This window comes from Heptranchias perlo, chromosome 14, assembly GCF_035084215.1.
Source record: "Heptranchias perlo isolate sHepPer1 chromosome 14, sHepPer1.hap1, whole genome shotgun sequence".
NCBI classification, from domain to species: Eukaryota; Metazoa; Chordata; class Chondrichthyes; order Hexanchiformes; family Hexanchidae; genus Heptranchias; species Heptranchias perlo.
Genome location: NC_090338.1, coordinates 73846870 through 73873270, shown reverse-complemented (window position 1 = coordinate 73873270; position 26401 = coordinate 73846870). Strand labels below are relative to the sequence as shown.

The 26401-nt window shown below is 47.0% G+C and overlaps 1 protein-coding gene across 2 annotated transcripts; it reads right to left on the bottom strand.

Moving 5' to 3' along the window:
• Positions 1 to 2274: 2274 nt before the first annotated feature.
• Positions 2275 to 24457, bottom strand: LOC137332198 (E3 ubiquitin/ISG15 ligase TRIM25-like). Of its 2 annotated transcripts, XM_067995896.1 has the most exons (8): positions 24414 to 24457; positions 21804 to 22313; positions 21106 to 21201; positions 19803 to 20033; positions 19332 to 19354; positions 7398 to 7531; positions 4276 to 4410; positions 2275 to 3083 (listed from the first exon to the last, which is right to left on the bottom strand). In XM_067995896.1, exons 1-8 carry the CDS (start codon positions 24423 to 24425, stop codon positions 2563 to 2565), a joined length of 1662 nt encoding a protein of 553 aa, XP_067851997.1. In that variant the 5' UTR covers positions 24426 to 24457; the 3' UTR covers positions 2275 to 2562. The 2 variants fall into 2 exon arrangements, with proteins under 2 accessions (XP_067851997.1, XP_067851996.1); XM_067995895.1 differs by lacking the exon at positions 24414 to 24457 and having other exon boundaries at positions 21804 to 22507.
• Positions 24458 to 26401: the final 1944 nt, after the last annotated feature.

Below are 26401 nucleotides of genomic sequence, written 5' to 3'. Positions count from 1 at the left end.
CAGTCACACCTGCCGTTACCACGATTCATTGCTGAGATTAATGCAGTCACACCTGCCGTTACTACGATTCATTACTGAGATTAATACAGTCACACCTGCCGTTACTACGATTCATTACTGAGATTAATACAGTCACACCTGCCGTTACTACGATTCATTACTGAGATTAATACAGTCACACCCGCCGTTACTACGATTCATTACTGAGATTGATACAGTCACACCGGCCGTTACTACGATTCATTACTGAGATTAATACAGTCACACCGGCCGTTACTACGATTCATTCCTGAGATTAATACAGTCACACCGGCCGTTACTACGATTCATTCCTGAGATTAATACAGTCACACCTGCCGTTACTACGATTCATTACTGAGATTAATACAGTCACACCGGCCGTTACTACGATTCATTACTGAGATTAATACAGTCACACCTGCCGTTACTACGATTCATTACTGAGATTAATACAGTCACACCTGCCGTTACAACGATTCAGTGCTGGGATTAATACAGTCACACCTGCCGTTACTACGATTCATTACTGAGATTAATACAGTCACACCTGCCGGTACTACGATTCATTGCTGAGATTAATACAGTCTCACCTGCCGTCACTACGATTCATTACTGAGATTAATACAGTCACACCTGCCGTTACCACGATTCATTACTGAGATTAATACAGTCACACCTGCCGTTACCACGATTCATTGCTGAGATTAATGCAGTCACACCTGCCGTTACTACGATTCATTACTGAGATTAATACAGTCACACCTGCCGTTACTACGATTCATTACTGAGATTAATACAGTCACACCTGCCGTTACTACGATTCATTACTGAGATTAATACAGTCACACCCGCCGTTACTACGATTCATTACTGAGATTAATACAGTCACACCTGCCGTTACTACGATTCATTACTGAGATTAATACAGTCACACCGGCCGTTACTACGATTCATTACTGAGATTCATACAGTCACACCTGCCGTTACTACGATTCATTGCTGAGATTAATACAGTCACACCTGCCGTTACTACGATTCATTACTGAGATTAATACAGTCACACCTGCCGTTCCTACGATTCATTACTGAGATTAATACAGTCACACCTGCCGTTACTACGATTCATTACTGAGATTAATACAGTCACACCGGCCGTTACTACGATTCATTACTGAGATTAATACAGTCACACCTGTCGTTACTACGATTCATTACTGAGATTAATACAGTCACACCTGCCGTTACTACGATTCATTACTGAGATTAATACAGTCACATCGGCCGTTACTACGATTCATTACTGAGATTAATACAGTCACACCCGCCGTTACTACGATTCATTACTGAGATTAATACAGTCACACCGGCCGTTACTACGATTCATTACTGAGATTAATACAGTCACATCGGCCGTTACTACGATTCATTACTGAGATTGATACAGTCACACCGGCCGTTACTACGATTCATTACTGAGATTAATACAGTCACACCGGCCGTTACTACGATTCATTACTGAGATTAATACAGTCACATCTGCCGTTACTACGATTCATTACTGAGATTAATACAGTCACATCGGCCGTTACTACGATTCATTACTGAGATTAATACAGTCACACCCGCCGTTACTACGATTCATTACTGAGATTAATACAGTCACACCGGCCGTTACTACGATTCATTACTGAGATTAATACAGTCACACCGGCCGTTACTACGATTCATTACTGAGATTAATACAGTCACACCTGCCGTTACTACGATTCATTACTGAGATTAATACAGTCACATCGGCCGTTACTACGATTCATTACTGAGATTAATACAGTCACACCCGCCGTTACTCCGATTCATTACTGAGATTAATACAGTCACACCGGCCGTTACTACGATTCATTACTGAGATTAATACAGTCACACCCGCCGTTACTACGATTCATTACTGAGATTAATACAGTCACACCTGCCGTTACTACGATTCATTACTGAGATTAATACAGTCACACCCGCCGTTACTACGATTCATTACTGAGATTAATACAGTCACACCGGCCGTTACTACGATTCATTACTGAGATTAATACAGTCACACCGGCCGTTACTACGATTCATTACTGAGATTAATACAGTCACACCCGCCGTTACTACGATTCATTACTGAGATTAATCCCATGACAATTATGGAACTAAAGTAAAATTATACAACTGAAGAATACAATCAATTGCAACACGACAGTGTCACACCTGGAAGTGACATCATCAGAGGGGCAGTCAAGGAATTGATGTCATCAGTGGGGGCAGACCTGGAAGTGATGTTATCAGAGGGGCAGACATGGACGTGATGTCATCAGAGGGGCAGATGTGGAAGTGATATCATCAGAGGGGCAGACCTGGCAGTGACATCATCAGAGGGGCAAACCTGGACGTGACATCATCAGAGGGGCAAACATGGAAGTGATGTCACCTCAGGATCCAGAAACAGGAAGTGATGTCACCTCAGGATCCAGAAACAGGAAGTGATGTCATCCAATTCTCAGATTAATTTAACAGTTTTAGGGATTTATTGCGACAATAAAATGCGGGAAACACGGGTTCAGTGAATGTGGTTTGAAATGTGTGTAAATGTCTCAGTGAGTCAGTGACCCGGTGAAATGACAGAGTCCCGGCCTCGTAGTCCAACTGAACTCGGATCCTGCTGTTCGACGGGGTCAGTGGGAGGTCAGTGAACTCAGAATTGTGACCGGCTCTGAGAGAATCACAATAAAACTCCAAACACCAGGATTTACTGCTGAACCCAAGATCAGACTTGTTCCCCTCCCTCTCTGCACTCCCACACACAATCCCTATTCCCCACCATTTCCCATTAGTTTTCACATCCCAGGAATGGGATCCTGAGGAGAAACTCTGGGAGCAGAGGACTTGGGGATAGTCTTTAAACCTCTCTGGGTGAGGTGGGTAGGGCTGTTCCTGTTTAGTCCATGTTACTGATCTCAGATCATCAGACAGAACCAAGTTCCAGTTTACTGTCTTTGGATCCAGGCTCATCGGTGACCTTTGCCCTAGGGAGGAGGGAAGAGATTGGTCAGACAGGGTTATTCCACTCAGATCAATGATTGACAGCTGCAGGGTGGGAGAGTCAGTATTTCCCAGACAGTGTCAGCCCCATATTACCTCTTGGACTGGATTCATCCCATGTTAAATCAATGGCCTTCAATCAGAATCCCTGTTAAATAGCAGTGTGTGGGTCCCAGTGCTGGACACTCAGTGCAAACACTGCAGTGGAGACACACAGTCGCAGTCACTTTCATCACACAATCCCCTGGCACTGTGCTCACGTTCTCCCAGACACAATGGAGGGGATTCACCGGCACACAACACATCCCACAGACTCACAGTTCCAGCCCCACAATCTCAGCACCGGCTGTACTGGGAACACACAGCTCACAGGAGTGTGCACTGGGCTCTCTCCCTCCTGTTACTGTTCCATCCTGAATACAGGAGTGTGCCCTGGGCTCTCTCCCTCCTGTTCCTGTTCCATCCCGAATACAGGAGTGTGCCCCGGGCTCTCTCCCTCCTGTTACTGTCCCATCCTGAATACAGGAGTGTGCCCTGAGCTCTCTCCCTCCTGTTACTGTCCCATCCTGAATACAGGAGTGTGCCCTGGGCTCTCTCCCTCCTGTTACTGTCCCATCCTGAATACAGGAGTGTGCCCTGGGCTCTCTCCCTCCTGTTACTGTCCCATCCTGAATACAGGAGTGTGCCCTGGGCTCTCTCCCTCCTGTTACTGTTCCATCCTGAATACAGGAGTGTGCCCTGGGCTCTCTCCCTCCTGTTACTGTTCCATCCTGAATACAGGAGTGTGCCCTGGGCTCTCTCCCTCCTGTTACTGTCCCATCCTGAATACAGGAGTGTGCCCTGGGCTCTCTCCCTCCTGTCACTGTTCCATCCTGCCCACAGCTTGATTAAAGCCTCCATCAGTTTACAAACAGTATCGCGGATTGTCCTGAGAATTCGGATGAATCTTATGTCCCTTCGGTTAGTCCCTGTTCACTGTGAGTTCCCCAGGACCCCCTCCAGCCCTCAGTCTGAGACTCGGACCAATTCCGAGTTGTGGAGAGGAAAGAGGTGCAGGAACTCGACCCTCGAATCCTCTGTACTAAACCCTGACTGAAGAAACACCAGAGAAAAACAAAGAGTTAAACAGAAATGAATCACTGCCCCCGTGATCCTTGTGTAAGATTATAAACAGACCTTGGGATATTCCCGCTCTTCCCGTGATCCCAGTCGACAGCTGGAGGACGTTCCCTGGGTCAGGGACTGCCCCAGAGGAGCTGTGTGGGGGAGGAGTTACGTTCGATGGGCCCCTGTATTCGGTGGAAGCTGGCACTGTAAACAAAGCACACGGTGATTGGGAATTGTGACCCAGCGAGGTATAAAGACTCTGAGAAAAGGGCAGCAAATACTCGAAAACACTTGTTCTGTTGGACCCAGGAAGCCAATCGATGTGTGGGAACAAGTTAAGTCCTGTTTTGTCATCTCATCCACTGATTGGCTCTTGCTTCTGTATAGTTTTGCTTCATGATAAATCCCACATCCTGTTTTTTACCCGTACAGAGAACAAAACAGACCGACTGTGTATTGTGTGGAGTGAACCAGACAGCACGGGTGTGACAGACCCGAACACAGTGAAACTGACGGGGCAGGTATTACAGTCGGTGAAACCGACAGGAAAACGGGGTGTGAATTACAGAGTGAAACAGATCAGTCAAGTATTAGAGAGTGGAACAGATAGGGCGGGTATTAAAGGGAATGGAATAGAGAGTCACAGTAATACAGAGAGTGAAACAGACAGGGCAGGGATGGGAACAATTAAATAAATAAATCCTTTTGATGCCAACTGTGGAAACAGTCAATGTTCCTTAAATCAGTCAGTATCAGGACTTCCATTGATTTCAATCTCTCTCTCTCTATCTGTTTATATTTGTGTATTTATTGATTGTCTCTATATCTGTCTGTGTCTGTCTTTGTCTCTGTGACAGGGCGTGTGTGTCTGTGTGAGTCTCTGTGATGGGGCGTGTGTGTCTGTGTGAGTCTCTGTGACAGGGCGTGTGTGTCTGTGTGAGTCTCTGTGCCAGGGCATGTGTGTCAGTGTGAGTCTCTGTGACAGGGCGTGTGTGTCTGTGTGTGTCTCTGTGACAGGGCGTGTGTGTCTGTGTGAGTCTCTGTGCCAGGGCATGTGTGTCAGTGTGAGTCTCTGTGACAGGGCGTGTGTGTCTGTGTGAGTCTCTGTGACAGGGCGTGTGTGTCTGTGTGAGTCTCTGTGACAGGGCGTGTGTGTCTGTGTGAGGCTCTGTGACAGGGCGTGTGTCTGTGTGAGGCTCTGTGACAGGGCGTGTGTGTCTGTGTGAGGCTCTGTGACAGGGCGTGTGTGTCTGTGTGAGTCTCTGTGACAGGGCGTGTGTGTCTGTGTGAGTCTCTGTGCCAGGGCGTGTGTGTCTGTGTGAGTCTCTGTGACAGGGCGTGTGTGTCTGTGTGAGTCTCTGTGACAGGGCGTGTGTGTCTGTGTGTGTCTCTGTGACAGGACGTGTGTGTCTGTGTGAGTCTCTATGACAGGGCGAGTGTGTCTGTGTGAGTCTCTGTGACAGGGCGTGTGTGTCTGTGTGAGTCTCTGTGACAGGGCGTGTGTGTCTGTGTGAGTCTCTGTGACAGGGCGTGTGTGTCTGTGTGAGTCTCTGTGACGGGGCGTGTGTGTCTGTGTGAGTCTCTGTGACGGGGCGTGTGTGTCTGTGTGAGTCTCTGTGACAGGGCATGTGTGTCTGTGTGAGTCTCTGTGACAGGGCGTGTGTGTCTGTGTGAGTCTCTGTGACAGGGCGTGTGTGTCTGTGACAGGGCGTGTGTGTCTGTGTGAGTCTCTGTGACACGGCGTGTGTGTCTGTGTGAGTCTCTGTGACGGGGCGTGTGTGTCTGTGTGAGTCTCTGTGACAGGGCGAGTGTGTCTGTGTGAGTCTCTGTGACAGGGCGAGTGTGTCTGTGTGAGTCTCTGTGACAGGGCGTGTGTGTCTGTGTGAGTCTCTGTGACAGGGCGTGTGTGTCTGTGTGAGTCTCTGTGACAGGGCGTGTGTGTCTGTGACAGGGCGTGTGTGTCTGTGTGAGTCTCTGTGACATGGCGTGTGTGTCTGTGTGAGTCTCTGTAACGGGGCGTGTGTGTCTGTGTGAGTCTCTGTGACAGGGCGTGTGTGTCAGTGTGAGTCTCTGTGACAGGGCGTGTGTGTCTGTGTGAGTCTCTGTGACAGGGCGTGTGTGTCTGTGTGAGTCTCTGTGACAGGGCATGTGTGTCAGTGTGAGTCTCTGTGACAGGGCGTGTGTGTCTGTGTGAGTCTCTGTGACAGGGCGTGTGTGTCTGTGTGAGTCTCTGTGACAGGGCGTGTGTGTCTGTGTGAGTCTCTGTGACAGGGCGTGTGTGTCTGTGTGAGTCTCTGTGACAGGGCGTGTGTGTCTGTGTGAGTCTCTGTGACAGGGCGTGTGTGTCTGTGTGAGTCTCTGTGACGGGGCGTGTGTGTCTGTGTGAGTCTCTGTGACAGGGCGTGTGTGTCTGTGTGAGTCTCTGTGACGGGGCGTGTGTGTCTGTGTGAGTCTCTGTGACAGGGCGTGTGTGTCTGTGTGAGTCTCTGTGACAGGGCGTGTGTGTCTGTGTGAGTCTCTGTGACAGGGCGTGTGTGTCTGTGTGAGTCTCTGTGACAGGGCGTGTGTGTCTGTGTGAGTCTCTGTGACAGGGCGTGTGTGTCTGTGTGAGTCTCTGTGACGGGGCGTGTGTGTCTGTGTGAGTCTCTGTGACAGGGCGTGTGTGTCTGTGTGAGTCTCTGTGACGGGGCGTGTGTGTCTGTGTGAGTCTCTGTGACAGGGCGTGTGTGTCTGTGTGAGTCTCTGTGACGGGCGTGTGTGTCTGTGTGAGTCTCTGTGACAGGGCGTGTGTGTCTGTGTGAGTCTCTGTGACAGGGCGTGTGTGTCTGTGTGAGTCTCTGTGACAGGGCGTGTGTGTCTGTGTGAGTCTCTGTGACAGGGCGAGTGTGTCTGTGTGAGTCTCTGTGACAGGGCGTGTGTGTCTGTGTGAGTCTCTGTGACAGGGCGTGTGTGTCTGTGTGGGTCTCTGTGGCAGGGCGTGTGCGTCTGTGAGAGTCTCTGTGACAGGGCGAGTGTGTCTGTGTGAGTGTCTGTGACAGGGCGTGTGTGTCTGTGTGAGTCTCTGTGACAGGGCGTGTGTGTCTGTGCCTTTGTAAGTTCCTGAATTATTTTGGATATTCCCGGCTGTCTGAACACAACTAACCCGACCTGCTCTCAGTCCCTTATATTGGAGAAAAGCTGCACGTTCTCACCAATGATTCCCAATATGTCTGAGTGATACTTTTCCGATCCATTCAGCCTCTTCTGGATAAGTTGAGATATTTTGGACAGGTTCAGGGTGAGCGCTGGAACATCTGGGTCTGTGACTCTCTGAGTTTCAGTCACTCTGGAATGAAAGAGGAGAGAATGTTTTTATCAGTGGGGACATTTCAGATCAGAAACCCAAAGGGGAACGAGTGATCAGTGTGTTGAGGTAAAATTTGAGCTGTTGGGTTAAAGGCAAAGATGACCTTTGGCGACCAGTGTGTGCGTGGCTGCGGTCACTGCCCCGAGACCACACTGAGCTGCGCCTTGTGCGAACCAGACGAACCATAATTAAAAGCTTAAGTATAACAAATGATGATTAACAAATTAGTGTATTGCTGAACAAAATGGACTCTGCTAAACAAAATGGACTCTGTGAAAAGACATTTAAAAATGCTGACTGAGCACAACGAACTGATAAAAACTGCAGGACAGACAAAGTTGATAACAGTTGTTTTAATGTGATTGGAGGTCAATTGTTGCTGTCGGGGCCTAATTGGCTAATGTGTAACGAACCAAGGCTAATGATGTATTAACTGCTAAATGTCTGTACTTGTAATGTATAAAAGAAGCTCAGCGACCATTTTAAAATTGAGAAGGTGACTACGTGCACTGCGGGGTGCCAAGTGTTTCTCCCAAAGCTTTGTTCAATAAGCTGCATGTTGAATCTTTAAGTCTGACTCCGAGTGGTGATTTCCCACAACAAATTGGCGTAGTCGGCAGGATCTCACTGCTGGTGAGTTGATCGGTTGGCCTCGATCGGCGAGCTGGAGTTGAGATTATTGAACTGTGGGAGTCAGACTGAGCCAACAATGCAGTTAAAAACGGGGGAAAATTAGGGGAATTTATGGGACTATTGGGTAGAAACAGGAATTGATTTTTTGTGCTGATCGACTAAGGACAAGGAAGTGCCTGTCTCAAACGTGCAGCCTTAGACCGGTTGTTAAGAGGGGAGATCACCCACGCGATGGTCAGGACCATGAAGTGGGCGTAGAGGCACAAGGGCACTTAGGATCGTGAAGCACAAGTAGTCAGGACCATCCGGCATCAAACTCTGTAGTGGCGAACCAACGGTGAGATAATTAGAGCATAAGAATTTGCGATGTGTACTGTCTGAAGTTTTAATGTCTGAAGTTTTAAGCGGTGCGGTAAGGAGCTGATCACCCTGACCGAGAGCCGGACTCCGGTGGAGGAAACACGTTACCAAAACGGTAATCGTGGCCGTGAGTATAAGTGCAGTATAAGTTGATCCGGTGGGGAAAACACGTTGCTGAGTCGGTAGTAGTGGCCGGAGTTCAGTTGACCCGGTGAGTGGCCGGGAGTAAGTTAAGTTGATCTGGTGAGTGGCCGGGAGTTTAAGTAGATCCGGTGAGTGGCCGGGAGTTTAAGTAGATCCGGTGAGTGGCCGGGTGTTTAAGTAGATCCGGTGAGTGGCCGGGAGTTTAAGTAGATCCGGTGAGTGGCCGGGTGTTTAAGTAGATCCGGTGAGTGGCCGGGAGTTTAAGTAGATCTGGTGTGTGGCCGGGAGTTTAAGTAGATCCGGTGAGTGGCCGGGAGTTTAAGTAGATCCGGTGAGTGGCCGGGAGTTTAAGTAGATCCGGTGAGTGGCCGGGTGTTTAAGTAGATCCGGTGAGTGGCCGGGAGTTTAAGTAGATCTGGTGTGTGGCCGGGAGTTTAAGTAGATCCAGTGAGTGGCCGGGAGTTTAAGTCGATCCGGTGGAGAACACGTTACCGAGTCGGGAATCGTGGCCGGGAGTTTAAGTAGATCTGGTGTGTGGCCGGGAGTTTAAGTAGATCCGGTGAGTGGCCGGGAGTTTAAGTAGATCCAGTGAGTGGCCGGGAGTTTAAGTAGATCCAGTGAGTGGCCGGGAGTTTAAGTAGATCCAGTGAGTGGCCGGGAGTTTAAGTAGATCCGGTGAGTGGCCGGGTGTTTAAGTAGATCCGGTGAATGGCCGGGAGTTTAAGTAGATCCGGTGGAGAACACGTTACCGAGTCGGGAATCGTGCCGGGAGTTTAAGTTGATCCGGTGGAGAACGCGTTACCGAGTCAGGAATCGTGCCGGGAGTTTAAGTTGATCCGGTGAATGGCCGGGAGTTTAAGTTGATCCGGTGGAGAACACGTTACCGAGTCGGGAATTGTGGCCGGGAGTTTAAGTTGATCCGGTGGAGAACATGTTACCGAGTCGGGAATTGTGGCCGGGAGTTTAAGTAGATCCGGTGGAGAACACGTTACCGAGTCGGGAATCGTGCCGGGAGTTTAAGTTGATCCGGTGGAGAACGCGTTACCGAGTCAGGAATCGTGCCGGGAGTTTAAGTTGATCCGGTGAATGGCCGGGAGTTTAAGTTGATCCGGTGGAGAACATGTTACCGAGTCGGGAATTGTGGCCGGGAGTTTAAGTCGATCCGGTGGAGAACACGTTACCGAGTCGGGAATTGTGGCCGGGAGTTTAAGTTGATCCGGTGGAGAACACGTTACCGAGTCGGGAATTGTGGCCGGGAGTTTAAGTTGATCCGGTGGAGAACATGTTACCGAGTCGGGAATTGTGGCCGGGAGTTTAAGTTGATCCGGTGGAGAACACGTTACCGAGTCGGGAATTGTGGCCGGGAGTTTAAGTTGATCCGGTGGAGAACATGTTACCGAGTCGGGAATTGTGGCCGGGAGTTTAAGTTGATCCGGTGGAGAACATGTTACCGAGTCGGGAATTGTGGCCGGGAGTTTAAGTTGATCCGGTGGAGAACACGTTACCGAGTCGGGAATTGTGGCCGGGAGTGTATAAGTAAATATATGACAGACAGACAGACACTCATTGATTAAGAAGATGCAAAAGGATGGCTGGGATGTTTCTCAGACCTTAGAACAACAGAGAAAGTGGGTAGATGGGGAAAAGAAAGACAAAACAAAAAAGGCAGGGGTATTATTATTACACCAATTAGCTGGACTAATGGGACAAGTAGCCGTTTCCACTAAAAAGTGGAACGAAGACAAGGACAAAATTAAGAAATTCGAATCTAGGGTAAGGGAATTAGAAAAAAGGAATCAATTAAAATGTTTGAAAGACAGAGACCCGGAAAAGAAAGGTTCTTTTGTTTTCAGTGTACTGTCTCTTTAAAAAGCCTGTCCTTATTGCGAGTGTTTTCTGTCGGTGTTGTGGGCCACGCCCCCTTCTTACTGCGTCTTACGTGTTTTCCTCTTTTGTGTAATGTGTCTGTTTTTCTTGTGTTTAATTCTGAGATTGCTGATTTAAAATTGGAGTCATTGAGGTTAAGTGACCTATTAAATTCTGGTTCTTATAAAATGTGAGCATGTTAAATTCCAGACATGGGATCTTCAAAAAAAATTGGCATTTTGAATTTTTATCTTGTGATTGGCTGTGGTTAAAAAAAGAGGTTAAAGAAAAATTAACGGGACAGATAAAAAAGCTATCTGGTATCACCGTGATAGGAAAAGCCGGAAAGCTGGAACAGCTCGGAGAGTTGGTTATATTCATACCCACTAAAAGTATGTGAAAAAAAATGAATTGGACAGCAAATTATAAAACTTACGAAGCAATGTGAAAATTGAGGGGAAGTTGATCACAACAATCTGGAAATACTAGACTAACTATAAACTAAAATGTACGATGGGAGATGTTATTTCCCGGTATGAATTTTTGAAAAGAAAAGAATTTATGTGAAAATTACGTTGACGTATGCTGAGAACGCTGCGTGAATCTGATATCTGGCTCCGTCATTTTGTTACTGACAGAAAAAGTTAACCCCTTCCGAGGACACCGACATCTGTTAAAGTGCAGATTTAAAGAATTACAAGTTACAGTTGCAGGATGATCTCTGGTTATAAATTAACAAAATAAAGAGATGGAGATAATGATCATATTGGATTTTAATTGTCGTCTGAAAGATAAGATTAGGGAAAAGGCTGTTTGCAAAGTTAAAGCAGAGTCTGAAAAGAAAGTAAAGAAGCTGCATGCAAACAAGTTGGTTAATAAGAAACATTGGAGAAAACACTATGATTAAAATAAATCTCAAAAATAGTGTGCAAAATATATAGTGTAAAACAATCCACAAATGTGAAAAAAAAAATCAGTCAAACCTGTATGAAGAGAAATTTTGAAGGTGGAATGTGGAAACTTAATCTCAGAGGGAGAAGTATCAAATTACTGCTACCACGAGAGCCAGTTAATGTTAACCCCTTCCATCCCAAGAAGCCAGACTGTTATGCCAAGAGCAGTTCAAACAGATAGAAATGACCCAATCGGTTGAAAACTGTCTGAGGCTTGCCCAGAACACAGGTGAACATGAGGTAACAATTGGTATAGGTTATATTATTAAAATTGACCCAATTACTCAGAAATGCCAAAGGTTACAATTGACTGAGATATACGTTTCCACACAGACAATGCTACAGTGAAAAAAAAATTGATAAGAAAGGAATGTAAAACAAATCGTATGAAGAGAAAGCATAGGTTGGACAATTGGAAGTCCATTACTTGAGCTATGTACTGACACAGGATACTAAACGCCTATCAGTTTTACCCCACCACAGTATGATAAGGAAGTTCAACAAGTTCTGGGGCTATTCAATTTTATTTGAAACTATTCACGAAAGTAGCTCCAATACAAGATCTGACCAAAGATGGGAAGACCTTCCCTGACAAATTATATAACTCGCATTGAGCATGCTAAGAAAACTCAACAATTATATCAACACCTCCTAACTCAAGTGTTAAAACAAAGCACAACATGGAATGGAGGTGGGCATCGTAAAAGAGATAGACAAATATGGAGACGTAAAGATCTGTGATAAGTGTGCCTTTAATACGGGTGCCTCAGTTGTTAACACCATTGATTTGGCAACATTAGATCAAAATGGAGTACTGTGTACAGTTCTGGTCACCCTATTATAGAAAGGATATTATTAAACTAGAAAGAGTGCAGAAAAGATTTACTAGGATGCTACCGGGACTTGATGGTTTGACTTACAGGGAGAGGTTAGACAGACTGGGACTTTATTCCCTGGAGAGTAGGAGGTTAAGGGGTGATCTTATAGAAGTCTATAAAATAATGAGGGGCATAGATAAGGTCGATAGTCAAAATCTTTTCCCAAAGGTAGGGGAGTCTATAACGAGGGGGCACAGATTTAAGGTGAGAGGGGAGAGATACAAAAGGATCCAGAGGGGCAATTTTTTCACTCAAAGGGTGGTGAGTGTCTGGAACGAGCTGCCAGAGGCAGTAGTAGAGGCGGGTACAATTTTGTCTTTTAAAAAGCATTTGGACAGTTACATGGGGAAGATGGGTATCGAGGGATATGGGCCAAGTGCAGGCAATTGGGACTAGCTTAGTGGTATAAACTGGGCGACATGGACATGTTGGGCCGAAGGGCCTGTTTCCATGTTGTAACTTCTATGATTCTATAAAAGGTCAGAGATTTAGGGTCTCGCATTAAAGATATATTTAAAAATAAATGAAAATACAGATAAGGAATTGTCTGAGGATCAAATGCTGACCATACATTTGCAAAGGATAGCTACAGTGCTAGAAACACATGCCCAAACCATTAATACATTAATAAAAGAGGAATATAACGTATCTTAGCAGGCGGCTGCTAATGACATCTGCAGTATATATGGTAACTGGATTGTGGAACAGACACGAGCAAAAACACAAAACATTTTTCTTAATGTGGTTACATCTTGAAAACACAGAGATTAGGACTTGGAGTTGGAAATTCCAGTCCGCAGTCCTACGTACATCTGTATGTGGGAGAGACAGGGTTTATTTCAGACAGGTTGCGAGCTCCAGAGAGAGAGAGAGAGAGAGAGAGAGAGTGACTAGGCAATTTCTCTCTCCTGTTTTGTTTTCTGGATTTGTTTCGGGTAAAGGGATTATTCCTTTGGACAAAATAAATAATAAGTGATGATTTGACAAATTAACCCCTTGGGCTCTCAAGAAGAGCCGCAATGGATTTTCTGTGTTTCTTTTAAAACAGGTGACCCTGGTTTTTGGGACCACGTGAGTGTTGATGGTGCAGGATTACCAAGAGTAGTTCTTTGACATAAAATGGCTTTACAAAGTTAGGGTGCAACCTTTGCTGGAGAAATTTGGTGCAGGAAACGATCCAGTGGTGTTAAAAATGTAAGACTTTAGCTGCAGACATCAGCAGATACCAAATGTCACAGCGTGGTGATATCAACCTGATTCTCTTCTTTTGAAAATATTTTGATTTGTTTTATTTTAACCCATTTATTGTCTTCCGAGACAGAGTGCTCGAGGTGGGAAGATATGGGTGTTACATCCAAAAGTAATTACGAGCACTTCATCTCTACTATAAAACCACAAAGCCTGGACATAATTTGTTTCTGAAATTGGAATTGATAAGAAAAATTTATATGAGTTGCTGTTCAAGCACTCGAGAAAGAAAAATTTACTTGTAATTTAAGGGGATAATCAAATTATATTTTAAATAAAGAAGTCCAGTCTAAATGGTTCCTATTGAATGCTGTGTATCAAGGAAGAATTCTTTTTGGGAGGGAAGAAAATTTTACATTGACAAGTCCTGTCAGTCCAATAATACTGCTCTCAAGTTGGGATAATTGTGAAATGATAGAAGGGACTCGGGCACAATGTAGTGGGATATTTTGGGAAATGAAAAGCGGTTCAAGAAGAAATTACGTAAAATAAACACATTTTGGGATATTGGACCTGACAGTAAATATTGTATCGGACTGTAACGTTCCTCCAGGGCTCATGATAGGTAATATAGTGGGTTATGTAAAATTGGATGAGAGGAAGTGATTGAGAATTAAAGTAAAGAAACAGAGAAATTACACCAAATGGGAATTTCTCTAAAGTCATTGAACTGGGCATGATTAAAAAAATATATCAATGCATAAATATACAATCTAGTGAAAGTCAGGAAAGTGTAGTTGAGAATAGTAAATTGATAGCTTTCTCGTGGAGATATTTGTGTCCTTGCCTATAATGAACAATGAGAAAGCTACACTCAAAAGCCTGGCCACTACCCTGACATCGGGACCATGCAGGGGGAGATAAGCACTCCAGACACTCCTGATCTTTTTGATAAGATAACCTGAAAACCTAAGAATGGCTACAGTGGACATAAAAGATACAAATGTATGTTGCCATCATCTGAAACGGAGATCAGGATGAAGAACATGATTACAAAGGCCTATGGCCTGGTGAGCTATTGCAACCACTCTTTAAACAAACCAGTTGCTTTTACAGGACTGAATCCTACAGGACATATGATGTATGCCATGGAAAACACGTTCGGAAATACCATGAGGAAAAAGAGACCGGCCAGCAGAAAGTTAATATCCAAGAACACTACCTATGATATGTTGCTAGTATGCGGAAATACATGAAGAAGATACACTGAAGAATGAGTCTCAGACAGGCTCAGTTACTCGACAACAGCACAACATGAAATGGTTAATGTGGTCCAGGCGAGTGAGAAATCCTTTTAAACAAGGCACTGACACATGGTCCATAGAGAAACCAACTAATTAATGAAACAGTCAGGAAACACTGGTATCAATCAAAAGGACTGAAATTAAAGTAAAGAGGGACAGAGTAATTTGGATTTCCAAAATTCAGGGTTAGGTTCCCATCAGTTAACAATAAAATTGGGAGAAACAATATTTAGAAGATATCCGCACGATGGATACAAAATTACAAGATTATGAGGGGCCCAGATAAAGTAGACAGGAAGTACCTGTTTCCCCTAGCAGAGGGTTCAAGAACTAGAGGACGTAGATTTAAGCTGATTGGCTGGAACAAAATTAAAGGGATGTGTTACGAGACATGCTGTCACTGTGTGTCCACATAGTGTTGGACACAGCCTAGAAGCACAGTGTGGGATAATTTACAACAGAAATGCATATGTGCAGCCCCAACAGCCGAATAGCATAAAGATAGGGCACTTTGCACCCAAAATTAGAACCTCTGGGGACAGTCGGAAGTCCACAGCCCACTTAGACCAAGAGAACAAATGGCTCAGATAGGTAGGTGATGCCGACAAAATCAGGACATTAGATAAGGCCATGTGAGGTCACCCGGGGTTGTTGGAGGTTAAGATTGAAAGATAAAATGAAGGACAACATCCCTGGGCTAGAATTCTCTTCTAACCCTTGCTCAGTTTGTTTTACCAAGGTATGAACCTAAAAGGAATTTTCCTGTAGGCTGAACAGGAGGGAATGTAAGAAAAGCACTATACAAACTTAAACCTTAGCACTATACAAGCTTTCTACATTATTGTAAACCTTATGTTGAAGTAAAATATACGCTAGTTAGCTGTGAATAAAGGGCTTGCTGTCTTTATCAAACAAGCTTTTTACGACCTTGTAAAAGAGCAGGCCTCTGTGGCTGATAAGCACCGAGAGGCCATCAATCATTAGGGAGGTGGCAGTATCACTGGAGGAATGTACAAGGGAGTTATTTGAAAGTTTATTATGTTTGGTTATCGGATGTTTAAGACATCTTTCTGTAACATGTAACCTGTGAGTTACGGGTTAGGCATACGCACGGAACATCACGGAAGATAAATACCCGAAAGGCTGTGGATTAAATGCCGGACCAATGTTGCATGGACTCTATCGTTATTGGTCTAAATGATTATTAAGCCATAATCATGACCAAAAGGGGGGACTGCTGAGGTAAAATTTAAGCTGTTGGGTTAAAGGCAAAGATGACCTTTGGCGACCAGTGTGTGCGTGGCTGCGGTCACTGCCCCGAGACCACACTGAGCTGCGCCTTGCGCGAACCAGACGAACCATAATTAAAACCGTAAGTATAACAAATGATGATTAACAAATTAGTGTATTGCTAAACAAAATGGACTCTGCTAAACAAAATGGACTCTGTGAAAAGACATTTAAAAATGCTGACTGAGCACAACGAACTGATAAAAACTGCAGGACAGACAAAGTTGATAACAGTTGTTTTAATGTGATTGGAGGTCAATTGTTGCTGTCGGGGCCTAATTGGCTAATGTGTAACGAACCAAGGCTAATGATGTATTAACTGCTAAATGTCTGTACTTGTAATGTATAAAAGCTCAGCGACCATTTTAAAATTGAGAAGGTGACTACGTGCACTGCGGGGTGCCAAGTGTTTCTCCCAAAGCTTTGTTCAATAAGCTGCATGTTGAATCTTTAAGTCTGACTCCGAGTGGTGATTTCCCACAACAAGTGCAACAACCTGCACCCCTTCTAATGCTCGGACTGAGACCCCGCAGCAACCCATCCTGAAAATGGCAGAATCCCGGGATTTGCAGTCTCCCTGCATTCACACTGATCTCCACACGTGCAGTGGGATCCTGGTTTGCTGCCACTTCAGCTCAGTTTGTGATTTTCAAAGCCGTCTGTGTTCAGTCCAGTTTCTCTGTACTGGAGCCCTCATCTTTCCATTATTAATAATTATTATTATCCCGAGGGTCTCCAGTCTGTGCTCCCCCCTCTCTGCACGATCACACTCTCTACAATCATGTGAAGTGAGGAGAGAAGGAACAGCCTCCCAGGGACCTGGGATCAGGGGGATTCCCTCACAGAGGGTCCAGTCACACTGACATTACTGGGAAATCTCAGCACTGACTCATTTCTCTGTTAGTGGATAGAATGAGCCAATCACAACACATTTTACTGTCACTGACACTGGGACCTGCCCCTCTCCTCATTTCTCCATGGGCTGGTTGATGGAACAAGCCAATCACACAGCACTTACTGACCCAATGGAATAAAGCTGTCACTGACACACATGGAGCCTTTCGGAAGCCTCGGTTAGATACAGGTCACTGCAGGTTTCTCTCTCTCTCACTTCCTGTCTAACAGGTTCCTGAGAAGCTCGACACACCGATGGAACAGCCCAGGTCACTCAATAACAACAACAACTTGCATTTATGTAGCACCTTTAAAGTAGTGAAACGTCCCAAGATGCTTCACACTGAGCCACATAAGGAGATATTAGGACAGGTGACCAAAAGCTTGGTCAAAGAGGTAGGTTTGAAGGAGCATCTTTAGGAAGGAGAGAGAGGTAGAGAGGCGGAGAGATTTAGGGAGGGAATTCCAGACCTTCGGGCCGAGGCATCTGAAGGCACGGCCACCAATGGTCGGGCGAAGGAAATCGGGGATGAACAAAAGGCCAGAATTGGAGGAATGCAGAGTTCTCTGGTCAGTGGACTGGTCAGGTCGGCAGAAAAGTGACAAATGGAATTCAATCTGGAGAAGTGTGAGGCAATGCATTTGGGGAGGGCAAACAAGGCAAGGGAATAGACAATAAATGGTAGGATACTGAGAAGTGTAGAGGAACAGAGGGATCTTGGAGTGCATGTCCACAGATCCCTGAAGGTAGCAGGACAGGGAGATAAGGTGGTTAAGAAGGCAAAGGGGAAACTTTCCTTTATTAACTGAGGCACAGAATATAAGAGCAGGGAGGTTATGCTAGAACTGTATAAAACACGAGTTGGGCCTCAACTAGAGTACAGTGCACAGTTCTGGTCACCACATCATAGGAAAGATGTGATTGCACTGGACAGAGAACAGAGGAGATTTACGAGGATGTTGCCAAGATTGGAGAATTTTAGTTATGAGGAAAGATTGGATAGGCTGGGGTTGTTTTCTTTGGAACAGAGGAGGCTGAGGAGAGATTTAATTGAGGTGTATAAAATTATGAGGGGCCTGGATAGAGTAGATAGGAAGGACCGATTTCCCTTCGCAGAGAGGTCAATAACCAGGGGGCATAGAATTTAAGTAATTGGTAGAAGGATTAGAGGGGAGTTGAGGAGAAGATTTTTCACCCAGAGTGTGGTGGGGGTCTGGAACTCACTGCCCGAAAGGGTGGGAGAGGCAGAAACCCTCATTGCATTTAAAAAGTACTTGGACATGCACTTGAAGTGCCGTAACCTACAGGGCTACGGACCAAGAGTTGGAAAGTGGGATTAGGCTGGATTGCTCTTTTTTGGCAAGCACGGACATGATGGGCCAAATGGCCTCCTTCTGTGCCATAAATTTCTCTCATTCTATGATTGTATGATTCTCAGGGGATTGTAGGGCTGGAGGAGGTTACAGAGATAGGGAGGGGCGAGGCCATGGAGGGATTTAAAACAAGGATGAGAATTTTAAATTCGAGGTGTTGCTGGACCGGGAGTCAATGTCGGTCAGTGAGCAGAGGGTGATGGGTGAACGGGACTTGGTGCGAGTTAGGATACGGGCAGCAGAGTTTTGGATCAGCTGAAGGTCATGGCGGGTGGAAGATGGGAGGCCGGACAGGAGAGAATTGGAAAAGTCGAGTCGAGAGGTAACAATAGCACGGATGAGGGTTTCAGCAGCAGATGCTGAGACAGGTGATATTATGGGGTGGAAGTAGGAGGTGTTGGTGATGGAGAGGAAATGGGGTCGGAGGCTCAGCTCAGGGTCAAATAGAACGCCGAGGTTGGGAACAGTCTGGTTCAGACTCAGACAATGGCCAGGGAGGGGGATGGAGTCGGTGACTCGGGAACGGAGTTTGTGGTGGGGACCGAAGACAATGGCTTCGAACTTCCCAATATTTAATTGGAGGAAATTTCACCTCATTTAATCGTGGATGTCGGACAAGCAGCGTAACAAATCAGATGCTGTGGAGGGGTCGAGAGAGGTGGTGGTGAGGTAGAGCTGGGGGTCGTCAGTGTACATGTGGAATCTCCCATTTCCCACAGGCTGCCTGAGCCAATAACCCCTCAAACCACAGTTAAACATCACTCAATATTCCCACCATTTGAAAGCACCTTATCTGGGAAGGTTTCCAAGCGGTGATTCTACTTTCACTCTTCTCCCAGATACAGGGGAAGGTTCCCTATCAGCAGCAGGTACTGTATGACTGAGAGGAACTTACCTGGAAAGGAGCTGCTTCGAGTTCTGTGAATAAAGAGAGGAGATCAAATCAGTCAACGAACAAATCAACACCCAATGGAACCAAAGAGTGAATTTGGGATTGAGAGTAAAGAGTTCAGTGTACAACAGTAGGTGGGGCCAGTCACAGGAATGGGCAATAATCCCACATTTCACTGCACTCCATCCTGGGGCAGCACCAACGCTCCCAGGGCAGGGCTGAGGGGGCAGCGCCAACACTCCCAGGGCAGGGCCGAGGGGGCAACGCCAACACTCCCAGGGCAGGGCCGAGGGGGCAGCGCCGACACTCCCAGGGCAGGGCCGAGGGGGCAGCGCCGACACCCTGAGGGCAGGGCTGAGGGGGCAGCACCAATTCTGGGCCCCACCAACAATCTTCAAACAATTCAGCCCTCTCACCAGCCTCACAGAAACGCCCCATTCCCCAGACATGGCCCTGTTTATATTGAAGATGTACCTGAATAAAGGAGAGATGGTCCCTCTGTACCAGACTCTGGGTTTCTCCATCTATTAATGTAATCTGTTCCATCCTCTTGTTTAATGCTTCAGAACAGCTTCTAATCTGAGAGAGAGCTCGGAGCCCCTCCTCATCGATCAGTTTCAGTGCGTATTCTTCATCTTCTTCCAGCTGTCTCCTCCATTCAGAGAAGCTCTTCGATAGCTTTCCTTTGAGCTCATTGATCCGTGTCTGAAACCCAAACCAACTCTCATTCCAAACGGCCCTTCCACACAGCTCTTACCCTGAGCACACGGCACTTTCCAGGGACGGGACAGTTTGTTTCGATCACTACTTGATCACCGTTAAAGATGGACAAGCAGTGGGGGAGGGTCTACTGGGGGAAAAAACAGAGTTTAACGAGTGTTGCCTTGAGCCTTGAGTTTAACAGAAAGAGCACTGTATTTAGACTGTGTATGGCACTGCCACCTGGTCCATCCACACCTGGAGTGATGGGTCCAGTTTTGGTGCCCACACCTGGTGAAGGAGATTGAGACTCTGGAGAGGACGGTGGCCAGAATGACACGTAGTCTGGTGGATTTTAGTTCTGAGGATCGGCTCCAAGAGGGAGGGCGATTTAGAGAAAGGCAGGCCGAGAGGGACGATTGAGGTTTTTAAAATGATCGAGGGATTATTCGACTCACTCGTTGGGTGAGGTACTTGAGATGGATCGGGATGGTAGGACTAGAGGGCCTGTGTATAAAATCCATAGGCACAGAGTTAGGTTAGACCCCAGAGTCCTCGATCTCTGGAACAGACCCCCTGAACATGTGGGGGGTATGGAGTCACTCCCACCCTTTAAAAGGGAGCTGGGGAGGAATTTCCCAGAGTTTGTCCTGAATTGTCTGCAGGTATTTTTTCTCTCTTCTGTTTGCCTTTCCCAGGTGAGTCCATGGTTCGGGGTGGATCAGTGGTGTGTGTGATTGAACCCTGTCTGCATGGGGCAGGCTCGCTGGGACTAATGGTCTTTTCTTCCTCTTCCTTTCTATGTTCATCTGACACAGGCTTCAGGGCAAGTCTCCAACTCCCAGCCTCTGACTGTGTCTGTTTCAGGAAATCCAGTGCCCAAGTGATGTAATAATATTCCCTGGGAGGTGCAGGGAGAGTTAAGCAGCTCCCCCTCACATCAAACACACGGGGAACTCAGTGTAATCAGTGACTCGGCCCCAACACAACCAGCCTGGTTTGGAAGGCCTGTTTCTGATGTGCTCATTGACTCAGCGGGGAGAGAAACCCTTTCTAAATCCAGTCCCACTTTACCCACCTTTATTTCAGCTTCTGATCTCTCCAAGTCTCGCTGTTTGCTGGAACAATTCTGCTGGACTCCCCGAAGACTCTCGATTTCTCTCCCCAATTCTTCCTGTAAAGGCAATTGGAAAGTGTTTGAAAGGGATTCAAACTGGAATGTAAAAGGGAAATGATTCCGTTCCAGGAGTGACCCCACTGGGTGTGGATAGAAAGTGGTTTGGGGGATTCTCAGTGTCTGGGCCCTGAGCAGAAATATTCCCTTCTGTGACTCTCAGTAAAGAGGCGCTCCCTGCCCTGTATAAACTGAGGAACCACACACACCGGCTTCTTTTCACACTGACTCACCGTGTGCTGCATTTTCACACGGACTCAGCTCCTCCATTTCCAGGAATCAGCCGAGGGGAAAGGGAGACAGACTCAGTCACACCAGCATTTCTCAAACACCAATTCCCTCTTGTTGTGAGAAACAGTTTCTCCCCCCAGCCCCTGAGTCACCCCCCGTGGGTGTCCCTCACTCCCCCCACTGGTGATGGTCCTCTCCCTGCTGGTCAGATGGCAGAATACCCCAGCGTTACACAGGGCTACAACATGCTCTGCTCCACAGCCCTATGCCATGGAGTGCCAGTTCTCACTGGTGCCCACACAGTGAATTACTGAGCTTCTACAGGAAAACTCTCCATCACTGTATTTAATATCAGGAATTGTGTCACTCACCTTAATTACAGCTTGTGCCTGATCCAGGCTCAGCAGTGTGTGGGATTTATGTTTCCCTATTATTATACAGGAAACACACACACACTCTGCATCATCTTTACAGTAGAATTCAAGAACCTTCTTATGGTCAACGCACTGCCTGTCTGTAAGATCAGCCACAGGTTCGATTAGGGTGTGATCTTTGTAGGCCTCTTTCAGTGAATGTGGTTTTAAATGAAGGGAGCAAAAGGAAGCTTCACATTTCAGACACGTCTTGACAGCTGGGGATGGATTCTCAGTGCAGTACTCACACGCGACACGGGATGATTTAGCAAGTGGCTGTGACCGGTTGTATTTTTCCACAATATTACACAGCGTGAAGCTTCTCTTCAGACTGGGCCTGGGGTTGAATTTCTGGCGACACTGAGGACACTCAAACCCTTCTGGGCCTGGTGTCTGGGCCCAAACTCCCTCAATACATTTCAAACAGAAACTGTGCTGACAGGACAACACCACCGGGTCCTGGTACACCTGGAGACACACAGCACAGGTTAATTCATCCTCTAAAGCTCCGGGCTCCATTCCTCCAGCACCTGAAGCAGCTTTCACACAGAACAAGAGAGAGCGAGGAACCAGAGCAGGAAGTGAAATTCTTATGAACACTCGGTGTAGGGAGTGACAATGTGAGTTTCATTTCCTGATTGACTCTGTCTGAAGATTAACCCTTTCAGGCCTGCAGCAGCAGTTCAGAAACAAAATCAGAAACACAAGATTACAATTTTACAAACTGGATCCAGAATACAGCAAACTGGGCTCAGTAAACACAAACCAAAAACTAATCAGCTCAGACCAGACCCAAAATGGTTTAAGAAGCAAATTAAAACTGATATAAAGAGGAAAAAATAACCTTTACAAATCCTGCAGAGAGGAAGGTGAAGGAGATTTCTGGGAGGAATAGAAAAATATACAGAAAAAGTTAAAAGGTTCATCAGAGGGGCAAAGAGAGATCATGAACTCCATCTTCTCATAATGAAGTCCACGTGTTTATTATCATCTTTCCTCTCTCTCTTCCCCCCCCCCAATTTTTAATGATTAATTACCACCCTCTTCCTCCTCAGGAGGCAATAACCCAAAGTCTCGTTCCAGCCCAACAGCCAGTGTTTGCCTCCAGTACCTCACCCTCACGTGGCCAGCATTCATATGACAGCTTGGACATCGAGTACTGACAGGGTATTTGGCCGTGGAGAGAATCACAGCTCAGCCCAAGCCTGTTTTTTATTTCTCTCTCTCACTCGTGCTCTGTCTCTCATAGGAACAGGAGTAGGCCATTCAGCCCCTCGAGCCTGTTCCGCCATTCAATCAGATCATGGCTGATCTGTATCCTAACTCCATTTACCCACCTTGGCTCCATATCCCTTAATTATTAATTGAGCGAGTATCTCCTGCTTTTAGTGGGAGAGAGTTCCACACTTCCACCACCCTTTGTGTGAAGAAGTGTTTCCTAACTTCTCTCCTGAATGGCCTGGCTCTGATTTTAAGGTTATGTCCCCTTGTCCTCGACTCCCCCACCAGCGGAAAAAGTTTCTATCTACCTGGTCAATTCCTTTCAAAATCCGAAATCAAATCACCCCTCAACCTTCAATATTCCAGGGAATTCAAGCCTAGTTTATGTAATCTCTCCTCATCATCTAACCCGTGGTATGTTTTGAAGTGTAGTCAATGTTGTGAGCTGGAAACACAGCAGCCAATTTGTGCACAGCAAGATCCCACAAACAGCAATGTGATAATGAGCAGATAATGTGTTTTGCTGGTGTTGATTGAGGGATAAATAGTATTCAGTCCTGCACTGGAGTGTCAGCCTAGATTTAGTGCTCCAGTCCCTGGAGTGGGACTTGAACCATCACATTGTGACTCCCGAGGCGAGAGTGCTCACACTGAGCCCCGGCTCACACCCACATTCATTACTGAGGGAAACACTTCAACAGATTCAGTTTGTGCTGTTTTATTTATGATCCTTTGTACAAAATGTGGTTCTAAATCCTGTGAGACGGTTGTTTAATAAAAGGTGGTGTTGGTGAAAGTGCCTTTGGTTTGCTGCATGAGTCCTGTGTGTAATGACAGTCCCTGGACTATAATACTGGGCCAGGATTGGGGTTTGTTATGTGAGGAAAGAGAATGGGATTTCTCTCCTAATCCTTTCTCCCTGAAGACAAGGTGGACAGAGGCTGGGGTTTGGTTCCCGAGGCCCCGGCAGTCCGACCCCACCTCATCCAAATGAGCGCTGATGGATGAGCCTCGACGGGGAGTGGAGACAGGAGACTTGAGCAGGATGTCTGGGGGAGGGGGGCGAGGCATCATTGCCGGCCTCGGGGAACATCCAGACAGGCCTGGTTTCCGGCAGGAGTCCCTGGATAATGAGAGTGATCAGGAGCAAGGCCCGGGATCATTTCTCCCGCTCCCCTCCCCTCCCCTCCTCACACCAAAAGCCCAAAACCTCAAGGGAACTGATCAGAAGCCCGGGATCAAATCTGGGCCATTCGCGGTCTATTCGGGTCACTGCCCCAGTGAGCGGGGGATTGACCGCGCTCCATGTCGGGGGATCTGATCAGAAGCCGATTACAATTTACTCACAATCAACGGCATTGACTCTCAGCTCACAACTCGCAGCGCGGGCCCGCCCCCGCGCGCTCCCGCTCACCCCCGCGCGCTCCCGCTCACCCCCCGCCACCGCGCGCTCCCGCTCACCCCGCCCCCGCTCCGCGCGCTCCCGCTCACCCCCCGCCCCGCTCACCCCGCTCTCCCCGCGCGCTCCCGCTCACCGCCCGCTCACCGCGCGCCGCCATCGAGCAGCGGACTGTGATCAGGGGGAGAGCGGGAATATTCCCAGGTTTGTTTATAATCTTAAACCGGGATCAGGAATTTCTATTTGACCCTTTATTTGATGATTTGACCCTTTATTTGATGATTTGACCCTTTATTTGTTGATTTGACCCTTTATTTGATGATTTGACCCTTTATTTGATGATTTGACCCTTTATTTGATGATTTGACCCTTTATTTGTTGATTTGACCCTTTATTTGATGATTTGACCCTTTATTTGATGATTTGACCCTTTATTTGATGATTTGACCCTTTATTTCCCGGTGCTGTTTCTTCAGTCCGGGTTCAGTGTGAGGGATTCGAGGGTCGAGTTCCTGCTCCTGTTCCCTCCTCACAGCTCGGAATTGGTCCGAGTCTCAGACCCGGGTCCGGAGGGAGTGTTGGTGAATTCAGAGTGAACAGGGAGAAACAGTTTAATGTCCAGAAGGGAGATCAGATTCCCCTCAATTCCCCACTGAATCCTCCTTCCTGTGAGCTGTGTGTTCCCAGTACAGCCGGTGCTGAGATTGTGGGGCTGGAACTGTGAGTCTGTGGGATGTGTTGTGTGCCGGTGAATCCCCTCCATTGGGGCTGGGAGAACAGTCCTCGTGGAGATGAAGTCCCGTCTTCGCACTGAGGACACCATCCAACGTGTTGTGTGGCACTACCACCGTGCTAAATGGGATAGATTCAGAACAGATCTAGCAGCTCAAAACTGGGCATCCATGAGGCGCTGTGGGCCATCAGCAGCAGCAGAATTGTATTCCAGCACAATCTGTAACCTCATGGCCCGGCATATTCCTCACTCTACCATTACCAACAAGCCAGGGGATCAACCCTGGTTCAATGAGGAGTGTAGAAGAGCATGCCAGGAGCAGCACCAGGCGTACCGAAAAATGAGGTGCCAACCTGGTGAAGCTACAACTCAGGACTACATGCATGCTAAACAGTGGAAGCAACATGCTGTCGACAGAGCTAAGCGATTCCACAACCAACGGATCAGATCAAAGCTCTGCAGTCCTGCCACATCCAGTCGTGAATGGTGGTGGACGATTAAACAACTAACGGGAGGAGGAGGCTCTGCAAACATCCCCATTCTCAATGATGGCGGAGTCCAGCACGTGAGTGCAAAAGACAAGGCTGAAGCGTTTGCAACCATCTTCAGCCAGAAGTGCCGAGTGGATCATCCATCTCAGCCTCCTCCCGATATCCCCACCATCACGGAAGCCAGTCTTCGGCCAATTCGATTCACTCCACGTGATATCAAGAAACGGCTGAGTGGACTGGATACAGCAAAGGCTATGGGCCCCGACAACATCCCAGCTGTAGTGCTGAAGACTTGTGCTCCAGAACTAGCTGCGCCTCTAGCCAAGCTGTTCCAGTACAGCTACAACACTGGCATCCACCCGACAATGTGGAAAATTGCCCAGGTATTTCCTGTCCACAAAAAGCAGGACAAATCCAATCCGGCCAATTACCGCCCCATCAGTCTACTCTCAATCATCAGCAAAGTGATGGAAGGTGTCGTCGACAGTTCTATCAAGCGGCACTTACTCACCAATAACCTGCTCACCGATGCTCAGTTTGGGTTCCGCCAGGACCACTCGGCTCCAGACCTCATTACAGCCTTGGTCCAAACATGGACAAAAGAGCTGAATTCCAGAGGTGAGGTGAGAGTGACTGCCCTTGACATCAAGGCAGCATTTGACCGAGTGTGGCACCAAGGAGCCCTAGTAAAATTGAAGTCAATGGGAATCAG

Bases quoted from the DNA above. Each gene is read 5' to 3' on its own strand.
- LOC137332198 (XM_067995895.1), bottom strand. From the start codon at position 22,364: ATGGAGCCCGGAGCTTTAGAGGATGAATTAACCTGTGCTGTGTGTCTC. The intron at 19,355-19,802 runs GTACATCTTCAA...CTTTATTCACAG, and splicing joins ACCATCTCTCCTTTATTCAG to AACTCGAAGCAGCTCCTTTC. The intron at 7,532-19,331 runs GTAAGTTCCTCT...CTTTCATTCCAG, and splicing joins TCGAAGCAGCTCCTTTCCAG to AGTGACTGAAACTCAGAGAG.